Below are 19,154 nucleotides of genomic sequence, written 5' to 3'. Positions count from 1 at the left end.
AAGATGTGAGGGAGGACAGGAAAAGTGCGGACAGAATAAAGTGCGGACAGAATAAAGTGCGGATGGACAGACAAAACCGGCACAATAGTTTTCTTTTACAGAAAACTAAAAAGCTGTAGCCACATTGCACTCTTTTCTATCGGCAAAGTAAATTTATTCTTGCCTCCTTCACTGGTCCAGACAAATGAACATAAACCAAAGCATCTAATCTTAACATCAAGATAAGGTACATCACAATCTTTGTAAGATATAGCGCACAAACCCTCCGAATACAGCCATTTAACTAAAAAAAAAAAAAAATCTTCCACTGCTGGAAGACTGAACATTCCCTGAACACACCATATTATCTTATATTGCTAGAAGAATGTAGATTATAAGCATAACTTTCGCTCTCATTTGTCAGACTATATTGTTTATATTCCTGGACAGATGTCCAGCATAAGCTGTCAGACACGCTATGTTTGTACAACCTAATACAAATATCATGAAGGCTTATGTAAAGGCTTAAGAAACGCCAGTGAGCAAATAGTATGAGCATGCCAGGATGTAAGAAGGTAGACCATTGCACATTGCATACCCACAAGAACACACACACACACACACACACACACACACACACACACACACACACACATATATATATATATATATATATATATACATACATACACACAGTATATATATATACACACACACACATACTCATGACAGCGAGAGTGGTCTGAGGACAAGATCTGAATGTCTAAATAGCTAAAAAAATAAAAAAGAAATTGCTTATATTAAGAGTTACTTTCACAATTAACATTTAAAAAAAGTATGATCCTCAAAGCGAAGTGGGCCGTACTTTATTATTTTGGTGTGTACACTCTTCTTAAACTTTACGCAACGCTTTATTTGTTTCTTAAAAAAAAAAAAGAAATCAGCATACGCGATATAGCAACAAAACGGGTTAGTGATATGAAGCTGGCAACTCGAGTAAAACTGGTTCTGTGGTGACCGCTTATTGGTTGATGAAGGGGTGTGTCTCCTGCTACCCTGTCCTCTAAGTGGGACAAGCCGTAAACTTCCTTAGCAACTTAAAAACTATAAAATAGAAGTTATGTAATGCTGGATACGGATCCTTTCAAGCGTAATCTAACGTCGGGCTCTTTAAGTTTTGTTTAATACTAGAAAAAACACTTTACTTGTGATAATAATGAAACGTTAAGCTAAAAGAAAGGAACTATACCTTTACAATCTAACATTCTGAATGGAGCTATGTTTTAAGGCAATTACTTACATCATTTTGTTGCATACTGGAGGTAAAAAGTATTTCTTGTTTTCTTCAATCCACTTGGGAATGTTGTAATGTACAGAGACGTCTTTCGGTCCCATTTCGTCCTCTCTGCAAAACTGTAAAATCAGTATTTAGATAAAGTTAAAATGGTTGCTGAAAAATGAAAACACTGTCACGAATGCTTATCAAACGAATATTCAACGTAACGTAGTGTAAAGATGTTAAAAATGGAAAATTCTTAGCGTGATAAGATAAATCTTGTTTAAACTTTTCAAAAAGCAACTCCACCATTTGAAAACCCGCTTATCTGATATCAAAAAATGATTACCTGATTATGAGTTAGTTGTCCGTCGTCAGCGCTGCCTCCGATGTCAAGGCAAACTGAAAAGCACCTCACGAAACCTGGCGATCAGTGGAGCGCGTGCTCTAATTATACATATAGCTATTTCACAAGACGTGTAAGTTGTGCGTGCGTGGTTATCGAACTAATGAGTTTTAAGACTAACCAATTGAGCAACTCTCCCGCAATGTCAACAGACGCAGCCTTCGTCCAGGAGGGCAGTGGCGCTATGCGAACTAAGATCTGCGCAACGTTTCTCTCTTCCCAATGAACTCCGACTCCTTCACTTAGCTATACTGTAACTGCCGACTACCCACCACCCGCCAGGCAACGCAGCGGCCTCTCTGCCCTTACGAACCGCGCCTCCAAGGTCGTTCCTCCACATCCAGAATGAGCCAAAAATTTCATCACGACGGTCATCGTGTGCTGTAGGAATGAATATGCACACCTGAAGCAGAACTAAAACTTCAGGGTTTCGAGTACAGTATGTTTCGACGCATATAAAAAAAATAATAAAAAAATAACAGGGCCAGAAAAGAATTGAGTCAGTTAGGTGCACCACTGTTACACTTTATGGCCTAAAATCATGATTTCCGCTATTTAATTTTAAGACATTGTACAAATAACAGAGGTTAGTCAAGGACGCAACGCAACAGTCACAGGTGACTGAGGAAATTAAGAAATGAGAGATTATAAATAGTGGAGAGGCAGGCGGGGCCTCTCTATCTGGTCTGTAATATCTTGTGAGGTTTTCGAATTAGGAAAAACAGTCCCCCATTAGGCTATGTTCTGTTAATCGCTATAAAGTTACAATGTAATAGGCAACTTTCTTATCAAATCATGATAGATAGAGCCACGAACAAAGAAAGTTCACACTTACTGAGATAAGAGGTGCTTTCGGGAGTACACAAACGGACGAAGTATACATCTGTCCGCATTTGCTTATAATTCATAAATGAATGAATGAATTTCAGTTCTTTTTGACTGATTGCATAGTACTGGAATTATGACTTTATGTGTATCTTAAATGATTCCATTCCGAGTTTTTTGGTTCCTGAGTGAGGATATCCTAAAGCATAGCGCACCCCATGCCCGCACGCCGCCCCCCACACACACATATATATATATATATATATATATATACATACACATATTATATATATATATATATATATATATATATATATATATATATATATATATATATATATATATATATATATATATATATATATATATATATATATATATATATATATAGGCCTATATTCACGTTGTACGTTTAGCTTTACTTTGCTAGAGAAAACACACGAGAATTTAAGTTTCGAGGGCAACTCCTTTCATCGTTAGAATTAGCCATGCTATCTGCTTAGTCACGAACATTATGCTAAAAAGCACTTGGATAATCTGCGGTCATTTTGTCAACCTACCCGTTGTTTGCTTGCCACTGTAGGTCACTCGATTTCTAGTGGTCACTCGGTCAAGCCAGTAACATCTGCCTCAATTAAATTTATTCGGGCTGCAGTTCAGGCTGTCGAGTTTAAAATTCTTACAGTTTCTTTCTAAAAGATGAAGTATTGTTTCTTTTTTGAATTTTCTACTCTGGGAGGATTTCATTATTCTTCAGCACGATGGGGTTCATGAACATAAGCATTTGGTAACTAGAAATTCTCCTGTGCGAGGGTTTCATTATTCTTCAGCACGATGGGGTTCGTGAACAAACATTTGTTGACTTTTTCTCTTTGGGGACTAAATATATACTAGTCTATCGGTAAAAGTCAGAGGCTGAAATGCGTTTCCACCAGTTGATGCCCCGGAATGAGATCATGTTCAGTACTCTCTCACCAGATTTGTCTCTTCTGTCTGATGGCAATTTTACGAAAAAGGAAGTTCCTCGTTAGACGAATCGGTAGAGTTCTCGGCTAACACTCTGCTAGACCCGAGTTCGAGTCTCCGGCCGGTCACTGAAGAATTAGAGGAATTTATTTCTGGTGATAGAAATTCATTTCTCGGTATAATGTGGTTCGGATTCCACAATAAGCTGTAGGTCCCGTTGCTAGGTAACCAGTTGGTTCTTAGCCACGTAAATAAGTCTAATCCTTCGGGTCAGCCCTAGGAGAGCTGTTAATCAACTCAGTGGTCTGGTTAAACTAAGGTATACTTTAACTTTTACGAAAAAGGAACAGCTATTCGAGACCGAGTGCGGTCAGATGTGGATAGCCGTGTGGGGATTGAACAAGAGACTTGAATGACTTAGTCACTGGTCATAGACTGAGGTTGCTAGAAAATATAATTGATGAAAAGGAGGAAGACTGTAGGTTGTAGAAACATACCCTAGAAACAAGAAAGATGAAGATGTTCCTAAAAGTAAAAGTAAAAGGGCAATAGGCTAACACAAGATATTTTACCGACAAAACATGATGCCAGACTGTTCATAACCGTTGTTAAACGATTAACCGAAGTCAACAGAGCAGAAGACCAAACACTGGAGAGGTAGGAAGAGTGTTCTCCGCGAATTTTGGAGTGTTCGTCATAGAGAAGGTAGACTCTGATGTTGTACTGTAAGTCACCTTGCAGGGGGAGGTCTTAACCGGAGCATCTTCACAAGAGAAGAGCAAAGTGAAATATTACAAAGTTAAGAGAACGTGATGACGAAATACAGGAGCCATCTCATTCTCAAAATTCCAATGAGCGTAGCTGAGAAACAATATATACTGGTCGCTGGTATAGTGGTTAGTGTCTTGGAATGCCGCTCAGATGTCATGAGTTCGCGCCTCCCCCAGTCACTGGCTCATGTATCATGATCAGTAACTGTTCCCGTGTGGGGTCTGTGGTGGGAGGCTGAAACCAACATAATCTTTGGAAGCTTGAATTTCAAGTCAGTGGCCCATTGGGCTTGCTCCGTATGAATAGGTTTCATCTACTGAGTATAAAATAAAGATAGAATAAAAATATAGTCCAAACGCTCTGACAGTACTTGAAGGATGCAAAAATCCTGCAGATTTTACCCTCAGGGAAGTAAAGGGATTTGAGAGGGTAAAAAGCCCTTTGTTGGCCAACTCGGTTGAGCTTCAGACTGTCATTCGATGGGCCGGAGTTCAATTCCCGCGGCCGGCTGATGAAGAGTTAGAGGAATTTATTTCTGGTGATAGAAATTCATTTCTCGCTATAATGTGGTTCGGATTCCACAATAAGCTGTAGGTCCCGTTGCTAAGTAACCAATTGGTTCTTAGCCACGTAAAATAAGTCTAATCCTTCGGGCCAGCCCTAGGAGAGCTGTTAATCAGCTCAGTGGTCTGGTAAAACTAAGGTATACTTAACTTTTTTTGAGAGGGTAAAGCAGAAGGGTCAGGAGTAGTACGATTGTTGAAAAAAGGTTAAGGTGTGGGGTTGAAAGCCGAAGAAAGTGGTATTTTCACCTGTGTAACGAAATGTAGCTCGACCAGTCCAGAATAAGATTATTTTCAAGAACTGTTTTGGTGTAAGACAGTGGTTCTTACCCTTTTTCAGTGCTCGTACCGCTCGATATCTCAGAAAATTTTCTCGTACCCGCATCCAATATAAATAAATACAATAAAAACATATGAAAAGGATTTGTGATACAAACCTCGCTGGGAAACTATTAGATGCATTCATTTACTGAACAAAGGTATTTTTTTTATTTATTTCAAATGAAGTGTCAATTACTAGGATAAAATGAATGTGTACAGTAATTATGAGCAATAATACACAGCGCACATCATCACATTTTTAGTGGCTCTTTTGTTGTTGTTTCTCATGAATGATGATGTTCAAACGATGTCCTTTCTTACTATAACTGAGACAATTATAGTAAGAGAAAAATTAGGAAAATATATGTTTTACTTTCCCATGGTAAATACGCAGTACCATTGCACTTGCTATCATGTCTCGTATCCCCAGGTTTAAGGTTCCGTACCCCCAAGGGTTAAGAACCACTGGTCTAAGAACTTATTTTTTGCTTTCAGTAGGGAACGATGACGAAGCCCTCCAGCTGAAGCCCATAGGAACGCTTAACGAATACCCAAAATCTCGGCCGCAGTGTCCCTTGCGAGAGAGTTATCCCCAGATTAAGTTAAGTATACCTTAGTTTAACCAGACCACTGAGCTGATTAACAGCTCTCCTAGGGCTGGCCCGAAGGATTAGATTTATATTACGTGGCTAAGAACCAATTGGTTACCTAGCAACGGGACCTACAGCTTATTGTGGAATCCGAACCACATTATAGCGAGAAATGCATTTCTATCACCAGAAATAAATTTCTCTAATTCTTCATTGGCCGGTCGGAGAATCGAACGCTGGGCCAGCAGAGTGCTAGCTGAGAACAGTACCCACTCCTCCAATGAAACCCCAGACTTCTATAGAATCGCCTCTCCAAACTTCTACAGAATCGCCTTCCCTAAAAGACTGAGTCTGTGTGCGTTGAAACATGATGATGACACATAATAAGACTTGTGGTTATTACCACTTCTACTAATATTATTGTAATAATTTCCTTATTTTTTTGTTATGGTAAGAAATAGCATTCACGATGTGGATGTAAATCCAAAGACATAGATAGCGATTGAATTTTATAGCTTGCAATTAACAGTATCGTTGATTGCAGTTTTCTGCCCTGAGATAAAATCGTATCTCGGAATGTATGCACTATCCCCTCTCCACCGAAATTCATTTCGCCATGAATAAAGGGCCTACAGTTAAGAAAATAGCCTTTGAAAAAACAATATTTATCGTGGAAAAACTAATTCAGTGTCAAATTTAACGTAAAGTAATACTAAGAAATTCAGTAAGCATCATCATGGAACTAGCTTCGTCTAATTAAGTAAATTTCGTACGAAGGAAAATTAGTAATTTTATAAAGAATAAATTCAAATGACGGGAAAACAATTTCCTAATTAGAATGAAATGTTAATGGCTTATAAACAACAGGCATAAGTTAGATAACAATATAGTGGTCGAATTCTTTACTTAACTTTTCTTGACGTGTTAGCGATCATGATTTGAGCTGTGGTACGCACAAATCAACCAAAGGAACAGGACAGTCTTACTGAGCCTGCATGAAAACTCCCAACTGACTTCCGTTCCGTGAGATGCTGATCTTCAAACTACCAAACAAGGATGGCGGTAAAGCCAAAAAGTATTATGGGTCGCCCTCCTCAGCCCTCGAAATCTCATTGTTCGGCCTTGGTGAAATTTACTGCTCCGTGTCTTCCCAAAAATACGGAAATCTCCCTAAAAGTTGTTAGTTAGGCGGGCTTGACGAAAAACACTGCTCTGGACCGGAGTCTGGACTCTGGCCTGGACTGGGCTGCACCTGCACTAGTTTCGAGATCTATCCAAGTTCAATAGTCAATAAATAATAAATTCTTAAATTACCCAGTGACCAGTAAACCATTGCCTATAGTTCAAACCGTCACCAAAGTAAAGAAAAGATTTTTTTATATATTGTATTTTTAAGTTCAAATCACGAAAAAAATATAAAGATTTTTCGTTATAACTGCGTCTGACTATCATATTTGCTTGCTTAAGTTATGATATATCTTCTCATATGAGTAACGAAACGGCAGTTCTTTTCACCCACCCACACACGAACACGTACACATACATACACATACACACACACACACACACATATATATATATACAGTATATATATACATATACATACATACACATATATATATATATATATATATATATATATATATATATATATATATATATATATATATATATATATATATATAGATAACCATAAAATATTTTCTGTTAAAACAAGATTCCATGTAATAAACGTTGCATATAAAAAATCCAAAGAAGGTAGAGTTTACAACATTACATTTCGGAAACAAATATATATATATATATATATATATATATATATATAGATAACCCTAAAATATTTTCTATTAAAACAGGATTCCATGTAATAAACGTTGCATATAAAAAAGCCAAAGAAGGTAGAGTTTACAACATTATATTTCGGAAACAACTGTTTCCCTCAGTTGAGGGAAATAGTCGTTTCCGAATATGACGCTGTCAAATCTACCCTCTTTGTTTTTTTTTATGGGCAACGCTCATTAGATACTAACTGACCAACCCGGCGCTGCCAGGAAGAACTTTGAAGAACTCATAAAAATTTTCCTCCATCCCCTTTGAATTATTTTGTCGTGCAAAGCATGTGTACTGTCACTGAAAATTCTTTTCTTCCTTTTGATTAATAATTCTGCCTTGAATTCATTACTTTAAATAAACATGATATATACGTGTATATATATATCCTGATGTGTGTGTGTGTGTATGAGAGAGAGAGAGAGAGAGAGAGAGAGAGAGAGAGAGAGAGAGAGAGAGAGAGAGAGAGAGAGAGAGAGATAATGATTGACTTACAGTGGCAAAAATTCTTGGGCTATTTCTAGTATGACTTGCTGTTTAACCCCATTCACAAAGGGAATTTATAAATGTGTGTGTGAGAGAGAGAGAGAGAGAGAGAGAGAGAGAGAGAGATTGCAAGCATGAATTTACTTGCAATAGTTAAAAACTTCATGGAAAAATTCTGCTCCAGATTGTTTGAGTGATGCCTTGAGAGAGAAAGAGAGAGAGAGAGAGAGAGAGAGAGAGAGAGAGAGAGAGAGAGAGAGAGAGAGAGAGAGAGACGGCTGGTAGAGGTAGTATGGAGAAGTTGGTGTACGTGGTGGTGGTATTGCCTAACTACACGATAATTAATTTCGGACCCCGTTTAAACCGACTTTATAAGGAACACATCACCGTAACGTCACGAAGCAGTTGCTATAGCGAATTCCGAAGGTAAAAACGATGAAGACGCGGACGATTTAACGAGGATATTCACATTTGAACAAAAAAAAAAAAGAAGGAAATATCGTACATGTTGATATCGGTCTTATCCAGCAGCCACTTAAGATACAGTGTCCGTTGGCTATATAAATATTAGATTATTATCACAACTATAATTTTAGACACCGTAAAAAGAGTTCCAACTATTTTCGGTTTCCTGTAAACGTTAACAAACTCGTTTCCTTTGGTGTTTCTGAGTGAGAGTGTAGGCTAAAGTCTTCATGGTCTAATATAGAAATTGTCGATAAATGGTAATTTTGTAGTGGATTAATTACTTAGATATATGATGCTGATAATACCTCAAGGTTCTTAAGAACCTGTATTTTATTGGGAAGCTATAATTAAGAACGTTTGGCTTTTGATGAACACTGAAAAAAATGTGGTATTTTCGTTGCGAGTAATTTTTTTAATGAGGGGGTAGTTTTATCACAGAAGCATTTAGTCTGTTAATACGCATGCCTGGATGGTGGCGGATTTGTTTTCTCTCGTCATCAATGAATTATTTCTTGACCTCCAAAGTTGTGCCCATAACAACGAATTTTTTTTTGTGGATTAAGTAGTTAGATATGGTGATGGTAATACCACAGGGTACTTAAGAATTTGTATTTTATTGGCAAGGTATGATTAAGATACGCTTGGCTTAAAATGAACACTGAAAAAAGGTGTTAATTTCATCGCGAGTAATTTCTCAATGAGGGGGTATGTCTATTACAGAAGCCTTTGGTCTGTTACTTTTCTTCTGTGGCGAGGATTGTAAACCACATTTAAACCAATATAGGTTTTCAATGTTGATTTTATTGTTTGTATGTTTGTCACGGGGTAGGGGTTTGATTTTGAGATATAATCCTTTCTGGGGTGACATAGAGGCCGTGTGCAAAATTTTGTCTGGGTCTGTCAAGAAGTTTGGATTTCTCTAGTGGGCAAACAAATATTCAAACATTCACTTGCATATATATATATATATATATATATATATATATATATGTATATATATATGTATATATATATATATATATATATATATATATATATATATATATATATCATAAAAAAGTACAGTTGCTATAAAACTACTTAATACCATGTAGAGGTTAATATATCTCAATCTTTCTGTTGCTTCTTGTAAAAATGGAAACCAGATATATGAAAATGCTGGGCAAGAAGAAAATGTAAGAATAAATAATGAACATCTGTACTTTGAGTAATTTCCATTTCGCCTTCATGCAATATTCTTTAGCATTCCATAAGGCGCGCAGAGAGAGAGAGAGAGAGAGAGAGAGAGAGAGAGAGAGAGAGAGAGAGAGAGAGAGAGTAAACATCGGTCTAAATATGCAACTGAGAGCTGGGCGGCCTTGTGAGTGAGCATATCTTTACTGAGACAAATAAAGAAAAAAAATGATAAGTGACAGAATAATCAAATTTCTGATGGCGGATAACATATATTAAAAAAGGGTTATAACAAAACGACAGAAAATGATGCGAACTTTCATGAAATCTATATAAGGGTCAATAAGAGATTAAAGTTTGCGTTTTCATTTAAAAGTGTGACGTGAGACAATAGTAAATTCAGTGCTCAAAAAAAAAAAACAAAAAAAAAAAAAACAGCCTGACTATAAGATTGTTTCTTCCTTCGCTATTTGTTCTCCCTAGTTACTATGCCTGTTCTTTGTCCTCTTCCTTTCTAGTTGTCACACGTTGCTTCGAACATCTTTCGTGTTATAATTTGTGATGGTGTTTTATGATAATTTTGACAAGAGACAGATACGATGTCTGAATCTCCCTTTGGGAACAAATAAGACAAAACACTCCAGTCCACTCTCATAAATGTGGCTAATATAGAGAAGTAATCGCAAGCTAAATAAATGCTCAGAGAAAACGAAAGCATCAGACCTATTTTATGCCGCCGCATGATCTAAAGCTCTAGACCATGCTGTTGTCAGTGTAAGTAGTTACTGGTTGTGTGGGCGTATGAGTGTGTATGCGTGTGTATGTTGGATAGAAAGAGAGCGTTCCTTGTTATACAGCTTTGTGGCAGAATGGGCCTTATCGCAGAAAGGTAATTCATACATATATATCATAACGAATGATGTTGGGTTAATCAGAAACCTTCTTATGTAAAAGATTTAATGTAATACTCTTCAGCTACACGCTGAATACCACTTGTTTATGCTCATACCCTGAGCAGAATGTATTCAATGCAAAATTCTGCCTGACGGTAAAAGGAGGAATACAAAAAATAAAATCTAATTAAGATGTTAAGAAAAAAATATCTTTTCAGAATATATTATTGATGTCAGCGTAAACATTGCTTGAAAGAAATGCCATTTCAAAAAATTATACGGAAATATCCTTTGAAGTAGAAGTGGAACATTAAGAGAGACAAAAGAATAAAAAAAAGGATTGTGCCCAACTAGAAAACATAAATGCAAAATATGATGTCACGTTGTGCATTAAATGTATACTAGTTTAAGGACAGAAACTCGCATAGTAAATACACACGAAGATAGTTTAATATTCTGTTACTGTAGAATTTCAGCAGAAGAGATATGATCTGCAGTGCTGCTGTGACCTTGTGTCAAGTGCAGACTGATCTCTGAAAGTCATGATTAGATTTTCATCAGTCTACCTGAAACTCTTAATGAAACGTTATACTATTTATTATTTTTGAATGTACTCGTACAGTACGTGAAGTAAAGAAATTTGGGATCTTTCCTAGATAGTGACCCACCCAGGGCTTTTAACCTTGTATGTATCCACTTTAGCGGCGTGTTTAGTACAAGCCCGTTGGGGATTACCGGAAAAACATGAGCGAAAGACTGTAAATATCATAAAGATAACGACCCCCAAGAAATATTAGTCCTAGATAACGACCCGCCAAAACCCTTGGGGGTCACTATCTAGGAAAGCAGTTCCTCACAGGAAGGGTGGGTATCGTTCTCAGCTAGCACCCTGCTGGTCCCGCGTTTAATTCTCCGACCGGCCAATGAAGAATTAGAGGAATTCATTTCCGGTAATAGAAATTCATTTCTCGTTATAATGTGGTCCGGATACCACAATAAGCTGTAGGTCCTGTTGCTAGGTAACCAATTGGTTCTTAGCCACGTAAAATATATCTAATCCTTCGGGCCAGCCCTAGGAGAGCTGTTAATCAGCTCAGTGGTCTGGTTAAAACTAAGGTATACTTAACTTTTTTTTAACTATCTAGGAAAGATTCGAAATTTGCTCACGAAATTCTTTTACTTTATTTTTGTCACTTACCAGAGCGAACGGATTCAGAAGTCATGACTTCAGTTATTTAAGCTTTAGTACTTAATAACGGCTGTAATATATCATTAGCCGCCGTAGGTGGGTAGTGCCGTCAGTGCACCTCACTTGGTGCACTGTAGGCATTACTTAAGGGTCTTTACAGTGTCCCTTCGGCCCCTAGCTGTATCCTCTTTCATTCCTTCTATTGTACCTCCGTTCATATTCTTTCTTCCACCTGGCTTTCCCCGCCCCCACCCCACCACCGCCCCTCTAACAAATATTTCATAGTGCTACTGCGAGGTTTTCCTCCTAATACACCTTTCAAACCTTCTTACTGTCAAATTTTCTTTAAGCGCTGAATGACTTCACAGGTCCCAGCGCTAGGTCTTTGGCCTAAATTCTGTATTTTGTTCTGTTTTATCAGTTTCATTGACGTCGTGATAATGAATTCATATTGCCATGTTACTCTGTAAATTATTCAGCTCAAGCCGTTTATATAACAATTTTGAATGATTTTGTTTTTTCACATCGGTACGGTCATGTTAATGCGAAATTAAATCTAATTTGTTACAGACATCTTTTTTTTTCAAGGACTGTAATTCTGTATATATCAGTATACAATGGAGTAATTTTTTTTCGTTTACATCGTTCCTCTCGTTTCTAGTCTTCTGTAAAAGAAAACTATTGCGCCGGCTTTGTCTGCCCGTCCGCACTTTTTCTGTCCGCCCCCAGATCTTAAAAACTACTGAGGCTAGAGGGCTGCAAATTGGTACGTTGATCATCCTCCCTCCAATCATCAAACTTACCAAATTGCAACCCTCTAGCCTCAGTAATTTTTATTTTCCCTAAGGTTAAAGTTAGCCATGATCGTGCGTCTGGCAACGCTATAGGACAGGCCACTACCGGGCCGTGGCTGAAAGTTTCATGGGCCATGGCTCGTACAGCACTATACGCTATACAGAAAGCTCTATTGCGCCGAAGAAATTTCAGCCCAATTTTTATTTGTTAATCTCTTTAATAAAAATCTGTAACATTTAAAGGTCCGTTTGGGCCATTTCCTGTTGAATTCAGTTGCATGGCAGAGCCTTCAAGCTGGCCTTTTAGTAACAGTACTTTTTAAAGTTAGGTTCGTGCGTTTAATTCCGTGACCTGCGCAGTAACTAAATAAGAGCAAAATAAAACTTCGTGCAAGCTTTGACGAATGACGCACTGGCAGTGTCTCAAGACTGAACTGAAGCTGGGACGATTATTCAAGTTAGTCGCTCCTCTAGCAATTAAATTTCCTGTGTTAACTAACCAACACAACAACCGCAAGGCCAGGGCACGGCGAAAACGGATTTTCGTGGCGTCATTTAATGGGAAACTAACAAAAACTGCTGCCTCTGGTACTATTTTGGTAGTAAGTTGCTAGTTGTCGACTGTAAGAGCGAGATAGATAGATAGATAAATTGACAGAGAGGGAGAATGAAGTGCTTATCTCATAGCAGGCATTCAATGATACTTGAAAGCTGAACTTATGAGTGCAGCGAGCAGGGAGAAGTTTGATTTCAGTAAATGCTCCTCACAGACAAGTAAATTCGTCCGATGAAAAATGTAGACCTTTTGAGCAATATATTCTTAATATTTTCAGTGGAGGTTTATTTTAATGTTACTTAAAATATATCATTTGAAACTACTCTGTTTTTATTATACGTTTATGATAAGTAAAACTGTTATTTTTGAATTCCGTTACATCGTACCTGTTTGTTTAAGAATAAAGGTACTCCCCAAATAGATTTGCTTAAAACAGATTCAGTCTCATCGCCTTCTTCAACACCGGTGCCCTGACAGGAGAACGCAGATAAAACACCTGGGTTATTAGTTTTCTGGAAAGAAAACTATATTGTCTGTCCGTCCGCACTTTTTTCTGTCCGCACTTTTTCTGTCCGCCCTCAAATCTTAAAAACTACTGAGGCTAGAGGGCTGCAAATTGGTATGGTGATCATCCACCCTCCATCATCAAACAGACAAATTGCAGCTCTCTAGACTCAGTAGTTTTTATTTTATTTATGGTTAAAGTTAGCCATCATAGTACTTCTGGCAACGATATAGGATAGGCCACCACCGAGCCGCGGTTAAAATTTCATGGGCAGCGGTACATACAGCATTAAACCGAGGCCACCGAAAGATAGACCTATTTTCGGTGGCCTTGATTATACGCTGTGGCGGCTGTACAGAAAAATCAATTGCGTCGAAAAAACTATAGCGCATTTTTTACTTGTTTTTATTTAGCGGTTGAAGAAGAAAACAACTGCGTAGTCCTACGCAGAGTCGTCCAACAGTCTGGAGACTGAGCCAGATAAGCCTAATCTTGCCAACGACACGAAAGAACGAGAGATAATGAAGGTCGTCCCAGGAGAGAAAATGTGGATGAGCTAAAACTTTCGTGATCTTGAGAGTATAGCCCCCGTATGGGGGTAGCGCCGTCAGTATACGCCACGCAGTGCAATGCAGTCATTACTTAAGGTTCTTTGCAGCGTCCCTTCGGGATCTAGCTACAACTCCTTTCATTCCTTTTACTGTGCCTCCATTCATAATCTCATTCTTCAATCTTGCTATCCGCCTTCTAACAATTGTTTCATAGTGCAACTGCAAGGTTTTCCTCCAGTTACACCTTTCAAACCTTTCGACTGTCAATATCCTTTTCAGGGCTGAATGACCTCATAGGTCCCAGCGCTTGGCCTTTGGCCTAAATTCTACATTCCTTCCTTCCTTGAGAGTATAAGCCTTGTAATTTTGGTATTAAACGTTCTGGAGGTAAAATATTATGTTCTAACTTTTGATACATACTTGCTTATTGCCATAGATATGTTGATACTAATTCTTTTTTTTTTGTAGATTAGAATTAACAAATCAGTATGCCCGAAATGAACGGTAGACTTTATTAATTTAGAATGCTAAAAACTGTACCACGCTATGAGCGAACTATCTCATCAGCAATCAGATTTAAGGAAATGTGTTACAGAATATGAAACTTTTATATCATTATGCATAAGTCAGTTTCCAGTTTGAAAGAGAGAAATAAGCTGTCTATTTTGACTGAATGTCCATTCACAAAAGCACATCAAGACAATTTTCTATAGTCCGAATTCCAATATTATTTCATATTTAGTTGCAAAAGTGCCGAATGAGTGTATTTTCCAGTACCATAAGTTCACCGGCAAGAGGACACTTCTTTCTCGAATGGACTCACAACCTACCTGGGCAGTGCTCCTTGATGGAATAGAATAGAGCATAAAATTTAGGCAAAAGGCCAAGTGCTGGGACATATGAGGTAATACAGAGTTGAAAGGGAAATAGAGACCAAGAAGGTTTTAAAGATGTAACAGGAGGAAGACCTTGCAGTTGCACTATGAAGCAATAATTGCTTATTGCTTATTGTTAGGAGAAGGTGGAAAGTAAGACGGAAGAAGAAGAATATGAACGGAGGTACAGTAAAAGGAATGAAAGGGGTTGCAGTTAGGGGCCGAAGGGAAGCTACAAAGAACCTTATGTAATGCCTACAGAGCGCTGCGTGAGGTGCACTGACGGTACAGTTCCCGTACAGAAGCGCTCCTTGATAGGGTACGTAAGAAACTCAGCCTAAGGCTACCTTTATGTACGGAGAATTCATATAAGAAGATATATGTGAGTATATGATCCCGATTTATGCACGCAATCTGTATGTATCTTGATACATTCTAAAGCCTTCCTAGTTCTCTGTAAAAGAAAACTATTGTGCCGGCTTTGCCTGTCCGTTCTCGCATTTTCTGTCCGCCCTCAGATCTTAAAACTACTGAGGCTAGAGGGCTGCAAATTGGTATGTTGATCATCCACCCTCCAATCATCAAACATACCTAATTGCAGCCCTCTAGCCTCAGTAGTGTTTTTTATTTATTTAAGGTTAGAGTTAGCCATAATCGTACTTCTGGCAACGATATAGGACAGGCCACCACCGGGCCGTGGTTAAAGTTTCATGGGCCGCGGCCCATACAGCATTATACCGAGACCGCTGAAAGATAGATATATTTCGGTGGCCTTGACTATACGGTGTACAAAAAACTCGATTACGCAGACGAAACTTCTGTGCATTTTTTACTTGTTTGTCATTGTCATTAAATCTTTCCTAACAGATTTTTCCTTTTCGTATAAGATTTTGCCTGCTATAGATTTTTATATAAATATACTCTTCTCGTATATGTGAAAATTCCCTGTAACATCTAGTCAAATGAAAGGAACGCTTCCTGAATATACAAACGCAGTAAATTGCGGTAGCGTGTTTGCGCAGTAACGAGACAATTTATGAAGAATGTCCTTGTTTGTCCTTCGTTTATTGCAGCTTAAGATTCTTTGATTCTTAAGTGTCCTTGTTATTCTGCATAGTCTTCAATATCTTTCCCGTCTGAACTTGACATCAAATATTTGAAGAATTTTGTGCAGATGTATTGGTAACGTGTGACTCCAAAGATATACATACATACATACATACATACATACATATATATATATGTGTGTGTGTGTGTGTGGGGGTATACATATATGTATGTATGTATACACACATATATACTGTATATATATATATATATATATATATATATATATATATATATATATATATATATATATATATATATATATATATATATATATATATATATATATATATACATTTACTGGGTGTTTCGAAATTAGAGGGCCCCCCTCCACAGAACAAATGGAAAGTTATGAAGTTTTCTGCTATAGCCTATCTCCAAGTACATTATTTTAAGTTTCTATTAAGCTATTTTTCATTTTACGTTTCTTGTATTTTCAGACTGAGTGACGGAGTTAGCTACAGCCATGGCTAACGACTCGGAGGAAATCAGATGGATTGACTGAGTCTGGGCTATAACCTTCAGAGAGGCCAGGGATGCTGGCGCATCCTTCATTTCACGTTCCTGGATAGCTAAATACATAAAAAGAGATGAATCCTTTGTTAAAAGAAACTGGAACAAAAATCCATATGACTGTCATTGCAAAAAGAGTGAGAATCTTGGAAGGCCTGAAGCCCTTTCTCAGGAGTCAAAAGACATCATAGCTGAGGCAGTGGGTAGACCAAGAAAGTCTTTACATAAATTGGCACTTGAACTAGAAACAAAAGGGGGAAAGAAGAGAAGTTATAGGGCTGTATATCGTGAGTTGAAAAAATCTGGTATCAAGCCATTTCATGTTATCAGCAAGCCCAACATCACTCAGCAACAGAGAGAAGACTGTGCATGGTTTTGTGGTTCATTTCTTAAAGACTGGGATGAAGCCGACGTTCTCCATGTTGCCGCATCAGATGAATTCTGCATTTACATAGTCAGGAAGCCAAATCATAAAAATGACATCATTTGGGCTGCAAAGTTGGATGATATCAGCGATGACATGCGCTATCGCCAAGTTGTGAAATTTCCTGAATGTTTGGGAATTTTTCCTGTTTCACAGCCAAACAGTTAATGTGGATCATCAAAGAAAAAGGACTGTCATGGAATGGCGAATACTTCAGAGAAACCATGTTTACTGGAGGAGTATTTCCTTTCTCAAAGATCCTGAAAATGTGTGTGCGGGTATACATATATGTATGTATGTATACACACATATATACTGTATATATATATATATATATATATATATATATATATATATATATATATATATATATATATATATATATATATATATATATATATACATTTACTGGGTGTTTCAAATTAGAGGGCCCCCTCCACAGAACAAATGGAAAGTTATGAAGTTTTCTGCTATAGCCTATCTCCAAGTACATTATTTTAAGTTTCTATTAAGCTATTTTTCATTTTACATTTCTTGTATTTTCAGACTGAGTGACGGAGTTAGCTACAGCCATGGCTAACGACTCGGAGGAAATCAGATGGATTGACTGAGTCTGGGCTATAACCTTCAGAGAGGCCAGGGATGCTGGCGCATCCTTCATTTCACGTTCCTGGATAGCTAAATACATAAAAAAAGATGAATCCTTTGTTAAAAGAAACTGGAACAAAAATCCATATGACTGTCATTGCAAAAAGAGTGAGAATCTTGGAAGGCCTGAAGCCCTTTCTCGGGAGTCAAAAGACATCATAGCTGAGGCAGTGGGTAGACCAAGAAAGTCTTTACATAAATTGGCACTTGAACTAGAAACAAAAGGGGGAAAGAAGAGAAGTTATAGGGCTGTATATCGTGAGTTGAAAAAATCTGGTATCAAGCCATTTCATGTTATCAGCAAGCCCAACATCACTCAGCAACAGAGAGAAGACTGTGCATGGTTTTGTGGTTCATTTCTTAAAGACTGGGATGAAGCCGACGTTCTCCATGTTGCCGCATCAGATGAATTCTGCATTTACATAGTCAGGAAGCCAAATCATAAAAATGACATCATTTGGGCTGCAAAGTTGGATGATATCAGCGATGACATGCGCTATCGCCAAGTTGTGAAATTTCCTGAATGTTTGGGAATTTTTCCCTGTTTCACAGCCAAACAGTTAATGTGGATCATCAAAGAAAAAGGACTGTCATGGAATGGCGAATACTTCAGAGAAACCATGTTTACTGGAGGAGTATTTCCTTTCCTCAAAGATCCTGAAAATGTGTGTGTGGGGTATACATATATGTATGTATGTATACACACATATATACTGTATATATATATATATATATATATATATATATATATATATATATATATATATATATATATATATATATATATATATACATTTACTGGGTGTTTCAGAAATTAGAGGGCCCCCTCCACAGAACAAATGGAAAGTTATGAAGTTTTCTGCTATAGCCTATCTCCAAGTACATTATTTTAAGTTTCTATTAAGCTATTTTTCATTTTACATTTCTTGTATTTTCAGACTGAGTGACGGAGTTAGCTACAGCCATGGCTAACGACTCGGAGGAAATCAGATGGATTGACTGAGTCTGGGCTATAACCTTCAGAGAGGCCAGGGATGCTGGCGCATCCTTCATTTCACGTTCCTGGATAGCTAAATACATAAAAAAAGATGAATCCTTTGTTAAAAGAAACTGGAACAAAAATCCATATGACTGTCATTGCAAAAAGAGTGAGAATCTTGGAAGGCCTGAAGCCCTTTCTCGGGAGTCAAAAGACATCATAGCTGAGGCAGTGGGTAGACCAAGAAAGTCTTTACATAAATTGGCACTTGAACTAGAAACAAAAGGGGGAAAGAAGAGAAGTTATAGGGCTGTATATCGTGAGTTGAAAAAATCTGGTATCAAGCCATTTCATGTTATCAGCAAGCCCAACATCACTCAGCAACAGAGAGAAGACTGTGCATGGTTTTGTGGTTCATTTCTTAAAGACTGGGATGAAGCCGACGTTCTCCATGTTGCCGCATCAG

At 37.7% G+C, this 19,154-nt stretch overlaps 1 protein-coding gene across 2 annotated transcripts in view; it reads right to left on the bottom strand.

Moving 5' to 3' along the window:
• The window catches only part of LOC136829757 (3-hydroxyanthranilate 3,4-dioxygenase-like), a 17,149-nt gene extending 14,865 nt beyond the window's left edge, over positions 1–2,284 (bottom strand). Inside the window, exons 1-2 of one of the 2 annotated variants that reach the window (XM_067089070.1) lie at positions 1,605–2,284; positions 1,280–1,392 (exon numbers count right to left, since the gene is read on the bottom strand). In XM_067089070.1, coding sequence (XP_066945171.1) covers positions 1,280–1,374 — 95 coding nt within the window. In that variant the 5' untranslated portion in view covers positions 1,375–1,392; positions 1,605–2,284. The remainder of the gene's footprint in view (positions 1–1,279; positions 1,393–1,604) is intronic. The other variant, XM_067089858.1, reaches the window with a different exon arrangement.
• Positions 2,285–19,154: the final 16,870 nt, after the last annotated feature.

This window comes from Macrobrachium rosenbergii, chromosome 1 (genome assembly GCF_040412425.1).
Source record: "Macrobrachium rosenbergii isolate ZJJX-2024 chromosome 1, ASM4041242v1, whole genome shotgun sequence".
In the NCBI taxonomy this organism is placed as follows: domain Eukaryota; kingdom Metazoa; phylum Arthropoda; class Malacostraca; order Decapoda; family Palaemonidae; genus Macrobrachium; species Macrobrachium rosenbergii.
This window is presented reverse-complemented; position numbering and strand designations above follow the sequence as displayed.